The 16,248-nt window shown below is 40.7% G+C and overlaps 1 protein-coding gene across 1 annotated transcript in view; it reads right to left on the bottom strand.

Moving 5' to 3' along the window:
* The window catches only part of Rap1gds1 (Rap1 GTPase-GDP dissociation stimulator 1), a 148,847-nt gene that overhangs the window by 115,816 nt on the left and 16,783 nt on the right, over nt 1-16,248 (bottom strand). The window contains exon 2 of the mRNA XM_032897252.1: nt 731-838. Within this exon, the coding sequence (XP_032753143.1) occupies nt 731-838 (108 nt within the window). The remainder of the gene's footprint in view (nt 1-730; nt 839-16,248) is intronic.

The raw sequence follows: 16,248 nt of genomic DNA, 5'->3' as shown, positions 1-16,248 counted from the left end.
TAGCATAACCAAATACCAATATAGTACAACGAAGTAGGATTATGGAAACAACTGAAGATCATTTTATACATTTAACTCAAATCCACTCACTATGATAATACAGAAATTAGTGAGTAGAAATCTGTTGTATCAAATGTAGTAATGTATTGTGATAGTCAATGAAGAATTACGTGATTTCTCTTTGGAATTATTTGCTAGACACTGAACATCTGGGTTGGCCCTAGGGTTTGAGAAAAGCTTGTATAACTGCTGATGGTTCTTTTCAATTTAATCTCTCTATATAAATTTTTAATCTTAGAATAAAATTCTTTTAAAAGCTAAAAGAGAAGTGCTAAGAGAAACAATGTTAAGCATTTTAAGCCCCCTTTAGTTTCTCCTGTGTCCCCCTTGCACATAAACAGTTTAGCTTCTTGTTTTTTGCTTTGTTAAAAAAGCACAAATGTAGGTGTTGGGGAAAAAGCCATAATGGCTCCTCTCTGGGGCTGGTATAAATGTCATCACCACCAATCAACTTCTCTTTTCTTTGCCCATCAGTTGGGCTCTCAGTACTTTCGAGTGGAGGGTAGGTAGGCGGACAGAACACTGCAAACAATTTCAGCATTCACGAAAGAGATTCAAAACAATACAAACTATGTGAATTCAAGTTATGTGGCTGACTATATACCAATTTCTAAACAATGAGGGCTTGGTCCGCTCTTGGTCTGAAATTTGAATAAACAATGAAACTTACTATTTTGAGCCAAGGCTTGAAGCAGACAATCCAAGCATCCTTCCAAGCTGCCCTCTGTCTTGTCAGCAGCTGTTATCTTCAGCTTCTTTAATGCGTCACTGAGATTATCTGTTCAGAGAGAGAGAAAATCAGAACCCCAGAGATGCCAACCACGGTAGAAGGTAAACGGTTGCTACTAGCGTGCAAAGTTCCCACCGGGCAGAATTAGCCCTGGATGCAGCATGGATGAGCTAATGCAAAGTTGTAAAGTAAAACTGTCCATTTAAGTCAGATATGAACGAGTAACTCCATGTATAAGTTGTCATGAACATTACAAATTATCAATGTCTCTTTTCCAACATTCTTACTGAAGAAGCTCACTGAAGAAACCAAATGCATGCAAGAAAATTAGTCACAAAAGCAGTTTGACAAATTATGTTTGCTTTCCCATTTTCCTTCTAGTCTCTTATTGTATTTACTTGGGGGGCTTGGGGGGGGGAGGGAGGAGGGAGGAGAGAGAGAGAGAGAGAGAGAGAGAGAGAGAATGTTTTGTGTCTGTGTGTCTGTGTGTCTGTGTGTCTGTGTGTGTGTGTGTGTGTGTGTACACAAGCACACTCATGCCAGATAACTGTGTGGCCTTGAAGAGGTCCAGTTTTCTCCTTCTACCCTACAGGTCTCTCAGGGACTAAACTCAGGTTGTCAGGTTCAAAGGCAAGCAAGCACCCGTAACTCGCCAGCTCTGTGTGCCCTTGTAAAGCCAGGAAACAAAACTAAAGGTTCAGAAAAGTTTCAACGATTTCAAATAATGTTAAATGTGATACAGAACCTATTTTATCACTACCACCTGAAAAATGCTTCATAGAGTATTGCTGTAAAAAGCAAAACATTCTGAGTTATACTCTGCTCCTGGATTCTAAGCCGACCTACACCGCAGAATCCCAGAATTTGAAATTTTATTGGGACTTACTGAAGAATTTTTGTTTACAGTATTTTCTATTTAAAATACAAAATAAGAACTAAGACCTTTAAGGTTTTATTTTGTAAGTAATCTAAGCATGCACTTTACGTGAAAATATAGTAGTATAAAAAAAAGAACTACGAAGAGTGACACTGTTTTTATAGGCTCAATGTGTAGATGTACAGGCTCATCAGAGGATGGCAGAATCGTCTTATCTCCTACATTCAGTCTTTTATAGTGTGTTGTTTTGACTGAGTAGTTGCAGAAAAGACCATGTCTTGTATGCATGGTTGAAAAGCTAGTATTTTATGCCCCTTTCAGATAGCTGTGGACACGCACACTGTCACAGTGTCGTTAAGTTGCTTTTCTTCAACAACTGACGTGTGGAATTAGAACCTATACCCTTGGTCACCTCCAACATTACATTAAAAGCTGCTGGTCTCCTACACTTTACATCTTTTGTATACACAAGCTGTTTGTATTCCTGCACTACTCACTCAAAAGCATTAGTCACTGAGGCGTGCTTCTCGCCAAGTGCTCACAGACTTAACTATTTCAAATGATTGCATTTATTACACCACCACCAGTCTAATTGTTAGGCAGGTACATTAAACACTGGGAAGCTACCAATGTATCAAATGTGATCTACGTTTTCCAAAAGTTTAATTTTATTTTACCAGCAACAAATATAGCTAGTTTCTTCCTATTATCGATAAACTATTTATTAGTGAGAAAGTAGAAATATTAAAGATGTTCAGCTCCTTCTAGTTTAAAGAAGGAGATGGGGTCTCCACAGAGCAACAGGGACTTTCAACACCTCACGGCCACACACATTCTGCCCAACCACCATGTTTCACACTAAATGGGCCTTTCATGCAGTTCATTTCCTCTTGTAGAACTTCTAAAATGTACCCTGCTTTAAAAAAAAAAAATGTTTTTTCCTTGGGCAAGAGAGATGGCACTGCATCAAGAGTTAAGAGCGCTGGCTGCTTTTGCAGAGGACCCAGGTTTGGTTCACAGCACCCACATGGCAGCTCACAGATACCTGTAACTCCAGCCCCAGGGCATCGAAATCCTCTTCTGGCCTCCAAAGGCTCTAGGAATACCTATGGGATACAGACATGCTTGCAGACAAAACACCCATACACATAAAATAATAAGACCTGCTCTTTCGTGAAGGTTCTTAGAGCTTTTTTATGGTGTTTTAAAGTACATTGGTAAAGACTGTAATACTAATACAATCTGACTGTGTACTAACTCATAAACTCCTACACAGTCTCCACCACTCATAAGTCCCTAGCCCAACAGCACACATTGTCACCAAGTCTGTACATGGCAAGCTTACGGTAATTCTAGAAATATGGAATCCCTACTTTAAAGAGAAGGATGATGCACTCTATGGGAAAGATTGATTTAAAACATTTATATCAAGATGTTAAAGAAAAATTAATAAGCTCTAGTTCAATGGTTCTCAATTTTCCTAATGTTGTGACCCTTTAATACAGTTCTGCATGCTGTCATCTCCAACCATAAACTTATTCTCATTGCTATTTCATGGCCATAGTTTTGCTACTGTTATGAATCATAATTTAAATATCTGACAGGTGACCCCCACAAGGGGTTGAGACCTGAGGCTGGGAACTGCTGCTCTGGTTAACGCCCAGATTTTCTTTTGACCGGTAGTTTCTGCTCCCCAACACTCAGCAAGTACTTAGGTTGCTCGATTGTACTAGAGAATACTTACTTTAAAAACAAGTCTCTAAATATAACATCTCTACACTGAGTAAAAACACAGCTTTTGTCCTTTTGTTGGTTTGATGCCTCACTAAGTAGCCCTAGGGAGCCTTGACCTTACTATGTAGCCCAGGCTGGCCCTGAAGTAAGAAAAATCCCCTTGCTCTGTCTCCCAGTGCTAGGATTAAAGGTGGTCATCACTGTGCTTACCCAGTAAAGATGGTTTTTTAAAGAAATAGCTCAAAATTACAGCGTGCAGCACGCTCTAAGAGTCATTTAAGAAACACTAATTTGCTGATTGAAATGACTATGAATATTAAAATTCCTGCTTTCAATTCAGTCTGCTACATGTTTTACAGTTTTACAATCAGAACAAACTAAGTAATCCAAAACTAAATACACAGCTTTCTCTCTGAACGTATTATCCTAACCTGCTCTGTACAGATCCCTGGCTGCCCAACTCCACAGACACCTGCCATGGACACCTATGTCCTCTTGATGATTTCATTTCATTTCATGTTCACTGACATTCCTCCCATCAAGTTCCATTATGTGTGTCATCATCACCCAGAGGCCATCCCTGTCCATCATCATCACCCAGAGGCCATCCCTGTCCATCATCATCACCCAGAGGCCATCCCTGTCCATCATCATCACCCAGAGGCCATCCCTGTCCATCATCATCACCCAGAGGCCATCCCTGTCCATCATCATCCTCAGAGGTCATCCCTGTCCATCATCATCACCCAGAGGCCATCCCTGTGCATCATCATCACCCAGAGGCCATCCCTGTCCATCATCATCACCCAGAGGCCATCCCTGTCCTTCATCACCACCTCAGAGGCCATTCCCGTCCTTCATCATCACCTCAGAGGTCATCCCTGCCTTCATCATCATCATCCAGAGACCATCCCTATTCATCATCACCCAGAGGCCATCCCCACCCATCATCATTCAGAAGTCATCCCTGTCCTTCATCACCACCTCAGAGGCCATCCCTGCCCATCATCATCGTCATCGTCGTCGTTGTCCTCGTATTCGTCACAATCATCACCATCATCACCACCACCATCACCACCACCACCACCACCACCACCACCACCACCACCACCACCACTACTTCAGAAGCCATCCCTGACATCATCACTTCAGAGGTCATTCCCACCTATCATCATCACCTCAGAGGTCATCCCTGCCTATCACTCCCACTTCAGAGGCTTCCCCACCTGCAACTGTCTTCTACCTGCAGAGTACTTTTTAATAAATGCCTGTCTCACAGCTTCTCAAATGCTAACACGCACACCTGGTACACTGGGCCAGCACCTTGTCTGTTAGTTAATACGCTATATGTCAGTCAGCATAAAGGAGGCACACACTCCTACCTGTGTAGTTACTGACTTTGTCTCACACACTTAAAAGTTACAGTGTACCTACAGGAAAGGAAAGGGAAATGATGCTAGTAAGTACCTGTTATGAGGTCCATGTTATCAGAAATCTAATACAGCATCTTACATTTTAAAACCAGAAGAGAGCAACAAGGCCGATTTAAGAACTTGGGGGTTTGAGCTTTTTAATATTTATTTCAGTCTTAAACACATGCTGGTACATGAATGCATGCACGTTTGGGTGGGATGGCGCTCAAGGCCAGAACAGGGAGTCAGATGTCTTGGAACTGGAGTGATGGGCGGTGTTAGCCCCTAGATCTAGATGCTGGGAACGGAGTTCAGGTGCTCCGCAAGAGCAGTAAGCACTCCTCAACACTGAGTCATCCTCTTGGGCATCTTGTTTTGCTCTGTTGAGATGGGTCACACTATATATCACATGTTGGCACAGAATTCAACCTTCCTGCCTCAGCCAACCAAATGCTGGTCACAGGGATTCATCACCAACTCCGGCACAATTTAAGCATTTGAAGACATAAAGTAACTACACTCCTCACAGGACAATCCATTGTTTAATAACTCCTAATTAAGGCCAGCTGCAGTGGTACATGTCTTTAATCCCAGCACTTGGGAGCTAGAGGGAGATGGATCTCTGAGTTCTAGTAAAGCCTGGTCTACATGGAGAGTTCCAAGACAGTCTGGACCACACAAAGAGGCCCTATAGTAATGTGAAAACATCTTAGGACAAACTCACTGGACTCTTCATCCAGAGCAGTGGTTCTCATCCTTGGGTTTAACCCCAGTGCTGTATCAGACATCCTACACATCAAATATTCACACCGCAACTCATAACAGTAGCAAAATCATAGTTATGAAGCAGCAACGAAGCAATTTAATGGTTGGGGGTGACCACATGAGGAACCGTATTAAAGGGTCGCAGCTCTGGGAAGGTTGAGGACCAGCGTTGCAGAGGCAGCTGAAGGTAACCTAGGTTTCAGCACTTTAAATACATGAAGGCCAATACTTAGAGAGATCTTATTGTGAACCCATTTACAAAGCAGAGTTAAAGATGTCTTGCACCACGATTTAAGTAGTGACTACATGAGCACATTCATCAAAACTCACCTAATAGTAATTTAAAAACTGTACATTGAGCACATGTGAGTTATCTCTCTCAATTTTACAAGCACGTATTGGGAAATAGAATGATGAGGCCGACAACTTTTTCCCTCCCGGCCTCGAGCGTCCTAATGGAGCATTATCTGTCACAGTGACACCTCCAGCCTTCTTTGCCTCCTCATTTGGCAGCTACCGTCATCCTCTTCGCTCCCTGGACAGGAATAACTGATGAGGTTAATATACTGAGAGTCAGGAACAGTGCTATGCACTGTAGGCCCAGCTAAGTAGGAGGCTAAGACGAGAGGATCACGTGAGCCCAGGAGTTCAAGACGCAAGCCCTAAGAATACAGTAAGTCCAGTTCAACAGCTGGTTATCCATTAGAGGAGAGGACACATACACTTCGGCCTCTTTGTGGTCTTTTTGTTTGTTTTTTCTTCTATTTTTCAAGACAGGATTTCTCTGTGTAACACCCCTGGCCATCTTGGAACTCTGTAGACCATGAATTCAAGAGATCTGTCTGCCTCTGTCCTCCTGCGTGCTAGGATTGAAGGTGACTCCAACACTGCCCAGATTATTTCTTACAATAAGATATCTCAGGTGCAAATCCTTACCATACAAATTAATGAATCCCAATAACATATTTGATAATTTACATGATGAAACTGTTCAGCAAAAATTTCTCAACCTCTTTCTGCTGATAAGGTACTACAATAAAAAAGAAAATAGCCCTGGTGCTCTGAAATGCCCAGGATCACAGAAGAGGCCACAACGTCTGCCCCAACGCACAGAGTAACTGGGTTCCCCAGGATCCAGGGATGCAGCAACCCCTGCCCAGCCAGTGGCACGGGTTCCTTCCAGTCTGAACCAGTGCCCTAAGCAGACTTTGGGCATTGTCTCTGCCTCCAGTCCCACAACACCCAGAGGAAACCTGACTCCCAGGTATTCTAACAAACCCAGGATCACAGCTGAGGAGGACAACAACTTCCCCAACATGCAGAGTAACTGGATCCCTCAGGATCCAGGAACTCAGGAACCCCCCACCAGTGGCACTGGTTCCTTCTAGTTTGAACCTGTACATAGAGTAGACCTGGGGCGCTGGCTTTGCACCCACTACTACAACACCCAGAGTGAGCCTGACTCCCCAGTGCTCTGACATACCCAGAATCACAGGGTAACAGAGGAAGCTCGATTCCCAGGAGACGAGACACAACATGGAGCACTGAACGGAGCTCTGACGCACTCAAGATGACAGCTGAGGCCATAACATCTTTCCCAACACCCAGCATAACTGCCCCCCACCCCAGGAACCAGGGAAACGCAAAACCCCAGCAGCCAGAGTTCCTTCCAGTTTGCACCTGTGCCTGGAGGAGCAAACCCAGGGCTCTGTCTCTCCACCCACTCCTGCAACACCCTGAGAAAGCTTGACTCCCAGGAGCTCTGACACGACAGGATATCAGGATCACAGAATCACAGAGACAGCTGGACTCTGAGGAGTTCTGACACAACCAAGATCACAGGAGAGACAGGCTCTGGTCAGAGACTGCAAGGGCAGGTAGCACTAGAGATAACCAGATGGCAAGAGGCAAGTGTAAGAACTTAAGTAACAGAAACCAAGGCTACTTGGTATCATCAGAACCCGGTTCTCCCACTACGGCAAATCCTGGATACCCCATCACACCAGAAAAGCAACATTCAGATTTAAAATCACATTTCATAACGATGATAGCGAACTTTAAGAAAGACATAAATAACTCCCTTAAAGAAATACAGGACAACACAGGTAAATAGGTAGAAGCCCTTAAAGAGGAAAACACAAAAATCACTTAAAGAATTACAGGAAAATACTACAAAAAAGGTGAAGGAATTGAACAAAACCATCCAGGATCTAAAATTGGAAATAGAAACAATAAAGAAATCACAAAGGGAGACAACCCTGGAGATAGAAAACCTAGGAAAGAGATCAGGAGTCATAAAAGCAAGCACCACCAACAGAATACAAGAGATAGAAGAGAGAATCTCAGGGGCAGAAGATACCATAGAAAACATTGACACAAACATAAAAAATAATGTAAAAAACAAAAAGCTCCTAACCCGAAACATCCAGGAAATCCAGAATACAATGAGAAGATCAAACCTAAGGATAATAGGTATAGAAGACAGCAAAGATTACCAACTTAAAGGGCCAGTAAATATCTTCAATAACATTATAGAAGAAAACTTCCCTAACCTAAAGAAAGAGATGCCCATGAGCATACAAGGAGCCTACAGAACTCCAAATAGATTGGACCAGAAAAGAAACACCTCCCGTCACCTAATAGTCAAAACACCAAATGCACGAAACAAAGAAAAAATATTAAAAGCAGTAAGGGAAAAAGGTCAAGTGACATATAAAGGGAGACCTATCAGAATTACACCAGACTTCTTACCAGAGACTATGAAAGCCAGAAGATCCTGGACAGATGTCATACAGACCCTAAGAGAACACAAATGCCAGTCCAGACTACTACACTCAGCAAAACTCTCAATTAACATAGATGGAGAAATCAAGATATTCCATGACAAAACCAAATTTATACAATATCTTTCCACAAATCCAGCCCTACAAAGAATAATAGATGGAACATTCCAACAGAAGGAGGGAACCTACACCCTAGAAAAAGCAAGAAAGTAATCTTCTTTCAAAAAAATCCAAAAGACAGCCACACAAACATAATTCTATCTCTAATAACAAAAATAACAGGAAGCAACAATTGCTTTTCCTCAATATCTCTTAACATTAATGGACTCAATTCCCCAATAAAAAGACATGGAATAACAGACTGGATAAGCAAAAACCCAGCATTTTGCTGCATTCAGGAAACACACCTCAGTGGCAAAGACAGACATTACCTCAGAGTAAAAGGCTAGAAAACAATTTTCCAAGAAAATGGTCCAAAGAAACAAGCTGGAGTAGTCATTCTAATAGCCAATAAAATCTACTTTCAACCAAAAAAAAAGATAAGGAAGGACACTTCATACTAGTCAAAGGAAAAATCTACCAAGATGAACTCTCAATTCGGAACATCTATTCTCCAAATGCAAGGGAGCCAACATTCAAAAAAGAAAAGCTCAAACCACATATTGCACCTCACACAATAATAATGGGAGACTTCAACAGCCCACTCTCATCAATTGATAGATCATAGAAACAGAAACTAAACAGAGACACAGTGAAACTAACAGACATTATGAATCAAATGGATTTAACAGATATCTGTAGAATATTTCATCCTAAAACAAAAGAATATACCCTCTTCTCAGCACCTCATTAACCATACAATTGGTCACAAAAGAGGCCTCAACAGATACAAGAAGACTGAAATAATCCCATGTATCTTATCAAATCACTATGGACTAAGGCTGGTCTTCAGTAACAACAACAACAACAACAACAGAAAGCCTACATACACATGGAAGCTGAACAACATGCTACTTAATGATAAGTTGGTCAAGAAAGAAAGAAATTAAAGACTTTTTAGAATTTAATGAAAATAAAGGCACAACATACCAAAGCATATGGAATACAATGAAAGCAGTGCTAAGAGGAAAACTCATAGCTCTGACTGCCTCAAAAAGAAACTGGAGAGAGCATACACTAGCAGCTTGACAGCACATATGAAAGCTCTAGAACAAAAAGAAGCAAATACACCCAAGAGATGCAGAAGGCAGGAAATAATCAAACCCAGGGCTAAAATCAACAAAGTAGAAACAAAAAGAACTATACCAACAATCAATAAAACTAGGAGCTGGTTCTTTGAGAAAATCAACAAGATAGGTAAACCCTTAGCCAGACTGAGCAGAAGGCACAGAGACAGCATCCAAATTAACAAAATCATAAATGAAATGGGAGACATAAGAACAGAATCTGAGAAAATTAAAAAAAAAACCAAAAAACTCATCAATTCCTACTACAAAAGCCTATACTCCACAAAACTGGAAAATGTGGAAGAAATGGACAATTTTCTAGAGAGATACCAGGTACCGAAGTTAAATCAGGATCAGATAAACTATCTAAACAGTCCTAAGAAAAAGAAGCAATTATTAAAATTCTCCCAACAACAACAACAAAAAGCCCAGAACCAGATGGCTTTAGTGCAGAATTCTATCAGACCTTTAAAGAAAACCTAGTACCAATACTCTTCAAACTATTCCACAAAATACAAACAAAAGGAATACTAACTCAATTTGTTCTTTGAAACCACAATTACACTTATGCCTAAACCAAACAAAGATCCCACCAAAGAGAAGTTCAGACCAGTTTCCCTATGAATGTCAATGAAAAAATATACTCAAGAAAATGCTTGCAAATTGAATCCAAGAACATATCAAAACAATCATTCACCATGATCAAGTAGGCTTCATCCCAGGCATGCAGGGATGGTTTAATATACGGAAAACCATCAACGTGATCCATTATATAAACAAACTGAAAGAACAAAACCACATGATCATTTCATTAGATGCTGAGAAAGCATTTGACAAAATTCAACACCCCTTCATAATAAAAGTCTTGGAAAGATCAGAATTTCGAAGTCCATACCTATTCATAGTAAAACCAATATACAGCAAGCCAGTAGCCAACATCAAACTAAATGGAAAGAAACTTGAAGCAATCCCACTAAAATCAGGGACTAGACAAGGCTGCCCACTCTCTCCCTTATTCAATATAGTACTTGAAGTCTTAGCTAGAGCAATTAGACAACAAAAGAAGGTCAAAGGGATACAATTGGAAAGGAACAAGTCAAAATATCACTATTTGCAGATGATATGATAATATAATTAAGTGACCCCAAAAGTTCCACCAGAGAACTACTAAACCTAATAAACTTCAGCAAAGTGACTGGATATAAAATTAACTAAAACAAATTAGTGACCTTTCTCTACTCAAAGGACAAACAGGCTGAGAAAGAAATTAGGAAAACAACACCCTTCACAATAGTCACAAATAACATAAAATGCCTGTGTGTGACTCTAACCAAGCAAGTGAAAGATCTGTATGACAAGAACTTCAAGTCTCTGAAGAAAGAAATCAAAGATCTCAGAAAATGGAATGATCTCCCATGCTCATGGCCCGGCATGATTAATATAATAAAAATGACCACCTTGCCAAAAGCAATCTACACATTCAATGCAATCCCCATCAAAACTCCAATTCAATTCTTCACACAGAGTTAGAGAGCAATTTGCAAATTCATTTGGAATAACAAAAAACCCAGAATATAATAAGCTATTCTCAACAATAAAAGAACTTCTGGGGAATCACCGTACCTAATCTCTAGCTGTATTATAGAGTAATAGTAATAAAACCAGTATGGTATTGGTACAGGGACAGGCAGGTAGATCAATGGAATAGAAGTGAACACCCAGAAATGAACTCACACACCTACAGTAACTTGATCTTTGACAAAGGAGCTAAAACCAACTATTGGAAATAAGACATTTTCAACAAATGGTGCTGGTTCAACTGAAGGTCAGCATGTAAAAGAATGCAAATTGACCCATTCTTATCTCTTTGTACAAAGCTAAAGTCCAAGTGGATCAAGAACCTCCACATAAAACCAGATACACTCAAACTAATAGAAGAAAAAGTGGGGAAGAGTCTTGAACACATGGGCACTGGGGACATTTTCCTGAACAGAACACCAATGCCTTATGCTCTAAGATCAAGAATGGACAAATGGGACCTCATAAAATTGCAAAGCTTCTGGAAGGCAAAGGACACTGTCATTATGACAAAACAGAAACCAACAGATTGCAAAAAGAACTTTACCAAGCCTACATCCAATAGAGGGCTAATAACCAAAATATACAAAGAACTCACAAAGTTCGACTTCAGAGAGTCAAATAATCCTATTAAAAATGGTACAAAGCTAAACAAAGAATTCTCAGCTGAGGAATATCAAATGGCTGAGAAGCACCTAAAGAAATGTTCAACATCCTTAGTCATCAGGAAAATGCAAATCAAAACCACCCTGAGATTCACACCAGTCAGAATGGCTAAGATCAAAAACTCAGGTGATAACAGATGCTGGTGAGGATGTGGAGAAAGAGGAACACTCCTCCATTGGGAGGGATTGCAAACTAGTACAACCACTCTGGAAATCAGTCTGGAGGTTCCTCAGAAAATTGGACATTGCATTACCTGAGGACCCAGCTGTACCCGTCCTGGGCATATACCCAAAAGATGCTCTAACATACAACAAAGACACATGCTCCACTATGTTCATAGCAGCCTTATTTATTATAGCTGGAAAGAATCAGATGTCCTTCAACAGAGGAATGGATACAGAAAATGTGGTACATTTATACAATGGAGTACTCAGTTATTAAAAACAATGACTTCCTGAAATTATTAGGCAAATGGATGAAACTAGAAAATTTCCTGAGTGACGTAACCAAATCACAAAAGAACACACATGATATGTACTAATAAGTGGCTTTTTTACCAAAAGCTCAGAATACCCAAGATACAATTCATAGACCACATGAAGCTCAAGATGAAGGAAGACCAAAGTGTGGATGCTTCAGTCCTTCTTAGAAGGGGGAACAAAATACTCACAGGAGGAAATACAGAGACAAACAGTGAAGCAGAGAGAGAAGCAAAGGTCATCCAGAGACTGCCCCATCTGGGAATCCATGCCATATACAGTCACCAAACCCAGACACTATTGTGGATGCCAAGAAGTTCATGCTATGCTGATAGGAGCCTGATATAGCAGTCTCCTGAAAGGCTCTTCCAGAGTCTGACAAACACAGATGGGGATGCTCACAGCTAAATATTGGACTGAGAATGGGGACCCCAATGGAGAAGTTAGAGAAAAGACTGAAGCAGCTGAAGGCTGAAGGGGGATGAAACCCCACAGGAAGGACAACAATATCAACCAACCAGACCCCCCAGAGCTCCCAGGGACTAAACCACCAACCAAAGAATACACATGGAGGGACCCATGACTCCAGCTGCATATGTAGCATAGGATGGCCTTATCTCTTATCAGTGGGACAGCAAGCCCTTGGTCCTGTGAAGACTTGATGCCCCAATGTAGGAGAATGCCAGGGTATTGAGGTTGGAGTGGGTGTGTAGAAGTGGGAGCATCTTCATAGAAATGGAGGGAGGGGTTATGGGAGGGGAGTGAAGGGGGTAACATTTGAAATGTAAATAGAGAAGACATTCAATAAAAGAAAAGAAAAGGTCTAAGAACTTATCGGAAGCCCCATAGAAGCTGGGACTGGGTTGAAAGAAGTCCACAGAGGCCATTTCCCTTCATGGATTCTGAATCAGTGTCTTTCACTGTAGCAAGCACTAGAACTAAGATGTGTTATAAATACAATAAAATAAACACCGTGGATTAAAAATGTAGTATGAAAATAAAAAAAAAAGTCATGGAAAATGTCCTTATGACAGATTATACTTTATTATGACAGGAATGTGTCCATTACTTCTCATCAGATAATCATAATTTATTTTACTAGGTAAATACAATTTTGAGTTCTGCCAGAAAAAAAAAAAAAGCAAATGCTTTTTCTTTTTCATCATACACAAAATAAAGGCTGTACCCATTAAAAAAAATAAGAAAGAAAATGGATAATTCCCTTCAGTATAAAGAAGCATTCTTTAAAATTTAAAAGTACCCAAGGCCTTGCATATACTAAGTAAATGTTCTAACACTGAGTTATACCCCACCTTGAAAGAGTTATCAATACCAAAATATTGCCCCAAAAAGATCTCTTCCACATTAAGATAAAGCATGACGTCTCCAAAGAAAAGATAACATATACTTGGTAGTTAAAGTAATAATCCTGAGCAAAATGTTAATGCTTCAGAATGGCCATTCTAAGGGCAGAGACATTCACTGAGATGCAGTTTCGGACTGGGCAAAATTCTGAGTAGCTTCCTTTAAAAACCATGTGATGTTTAAAAAGAAGATGGTTTCTCGTCAGTCAGGATAGGAACTCAAATGGTGCAGGAACCTGGAGGCAGGGGCTGATGCGAAGGCCATGAAGGGGACCCCTTACTGGCTTGCTCCTCATGATTTGCTCAGCCTGCTGTCTGCAGAACCCAGGACCACCAGCCCAGGAACAGCACCACCCACAAGGGTCTGGGCCGTATAAAATCAGTCACTAATTAAGAAAATGCTTGCTTACAGCCCCACCTTTTGGGAGAATTTTCTCAATTGAGACTCCCCTTGTCTGATGACTCTAGCTTGTGTGAAGTTGACAGAAAACTAGCCAGGACACACTGCTCACACCACTGCAATCCTCCGTGAGTCTGAGGATGGGAGAGCCAAGTAAGCAAACAGCAAAGCAGAAACTTACATAACAGCAAGCTAGAAAAGTTAGTAGAAAATTATTTATTTTTTCTACAGTCACTCCAGGTGCTTGCTGTCAAAATGTTGCTAGTTTAGACAACACACACACAACACACACTCCACACACATACAACACACACACTCCACACACACACTCAACACACACACTCCACACACAACACACACACTCCACACACAACACACACATACAACACACACAGTCCACACTCAACACACACTCCACATACAACATACACACTCCACACACAACACACACATACAACACACACACTCCACACACAACTATGAACTTAAAAATAGTATTTAAAATTATAATAATTTATTATTACTTTCAGAATTATTACTGAGTCAAAGAAGAAAGAACCTTGAATATTTAATGGCATGAGCCATTTCCTTTAAGTTATTTCTTAGGGCACAGTCACACAGACATTCCATGATCTAACAGGAATATAAATCTATACTAAATATGTTTTATTAATACACATACATGCACATGACATGGGAAAGACATATTTTAACAAAAATTACTCTTCAAAGTGAGTGTGTGCAGTACTGAGAGGATAACATTTAAGAAGTAGAGATATTCACAGTGTTTGAATAAAAAATTAATAAGCTGTTTCATTTAATGAAAACTCCAAATTAAAGTTCATAAATTATACTCTTATTTTTGGTTTATTGCTGTAGCACATATATACCTATTCATATGCATGCGTTTGCTCCCAATATGGTGTACGGGCAGCAATGACACCAAACCCCTGTGGTCATTCATCACCTCTCCATTTTAATGGTTAATCTTGATTGTCAACTTGGGAGGATTTAAAATCGTCTGGACCCAAGGATTTGTCTAGAGTGTGTTTCTAGAAAGGTTTAACTAAGAGGCAATGTGAAGGTAAGCAGTACTAACCCTAGGCCAACAGTCTAGGTCCAAGTGAAAGAGAGAGGAAGCCAGTCAGCCATGAGGCTTGAGTTCCAGGCCAGCCAGGGCTATGGAGAAACCCTGTTTCAAAAAAAATAACAATAAAGGGCGGTAGGGAAAATGGGGGAGCGGAGCATTAACATCCACTTGCCCGCACCATGCTGCTTCCAGCTCCTAATGTCATGCAGTGGTGACGTCTGTGCTCTCAAACTGGGGCCAAAACACACTGCCTTCTTAGGCTGACCTCTCTCAGGTATCTGAGGACAGCCAGAGACTAGCGCATCTGTATCTCTCTCCAAGGGTAGAGCTCCTCCATTCTTAAACTAACTGTAAGTGCCACTTTCTATCAATTAACCCTTCAATCAAGACTATGAGTCCGGATAAAATAAGGCTTCAGATGAAGTTAGTCAACTTCTATATAGTTAGAAAATCATGCCAAGCGAGTGAAATCCAAAACTTAAGTAACTTTCTAAGTAAACTGATTTAGAAAACTATTTTTGTACAAATTCATATAGCTCCAATCTTGCATTCTGTTTCATTTCCCTAGTTTTACTCTTTTGTGTAAAAAAAAAACAGAAAAAAAAAAACTCTGTTAATATATTTTTATTTGATGAGCCATTTAAACATTTTCACATTACTCTTCCAAGTGAAATGCAATCTGAACTGGAAACTTACTTGTTCTTTGGAAAGTCGGTTGGATGGTGTTTTGCTGGACAAAGATGTGAAGGAGAACGTCTCCTTAAAGTGGACACAGCTGTGAAAGGCTAAGGTAGACTCGTGAAGGAATGTTTCACTGAAGCAGACACAGTGAGTGAAAGGATTCTTTGCTACCGACACCATGTACTGGTCCGCCTTACATTGCACAGTTGAGCTGCATTTGTTGAGACTGCAGACTCTGGCTGTTTGGATGTGTGCTGAGGCAAGGCACATGGAGGACAGTGTTTGGTTGGAGGATATAAACAGGACTCCACAGAGTGATGGAGACGGACCTTGGATTGCTGGTACAGCTAGCTGTGCAATGCTTATGGGTCTTGAGTCTTTGCTGATCTTTGATTCCCTGAAA

Source organism: Rattus rattus, chromosome 3, assembly GCF_011064425.1.
Source record: "Rattus rattus isolate New Zealand chromosome 3, Rrattus_CSIRO_v1, whole genome shotgun sequence".
Classification (NCBI taxonomy): Eukaryota; Metazoa; Chordata; class Mammalia; order Rodentia; family Muridae; genus Rattus; species Rattus rattus.
The sequence above is the reverse complement of the archived record's forward strand: the minus strand, read 5'-3'. Positions and strand labels throughout refer to the sequence as shown.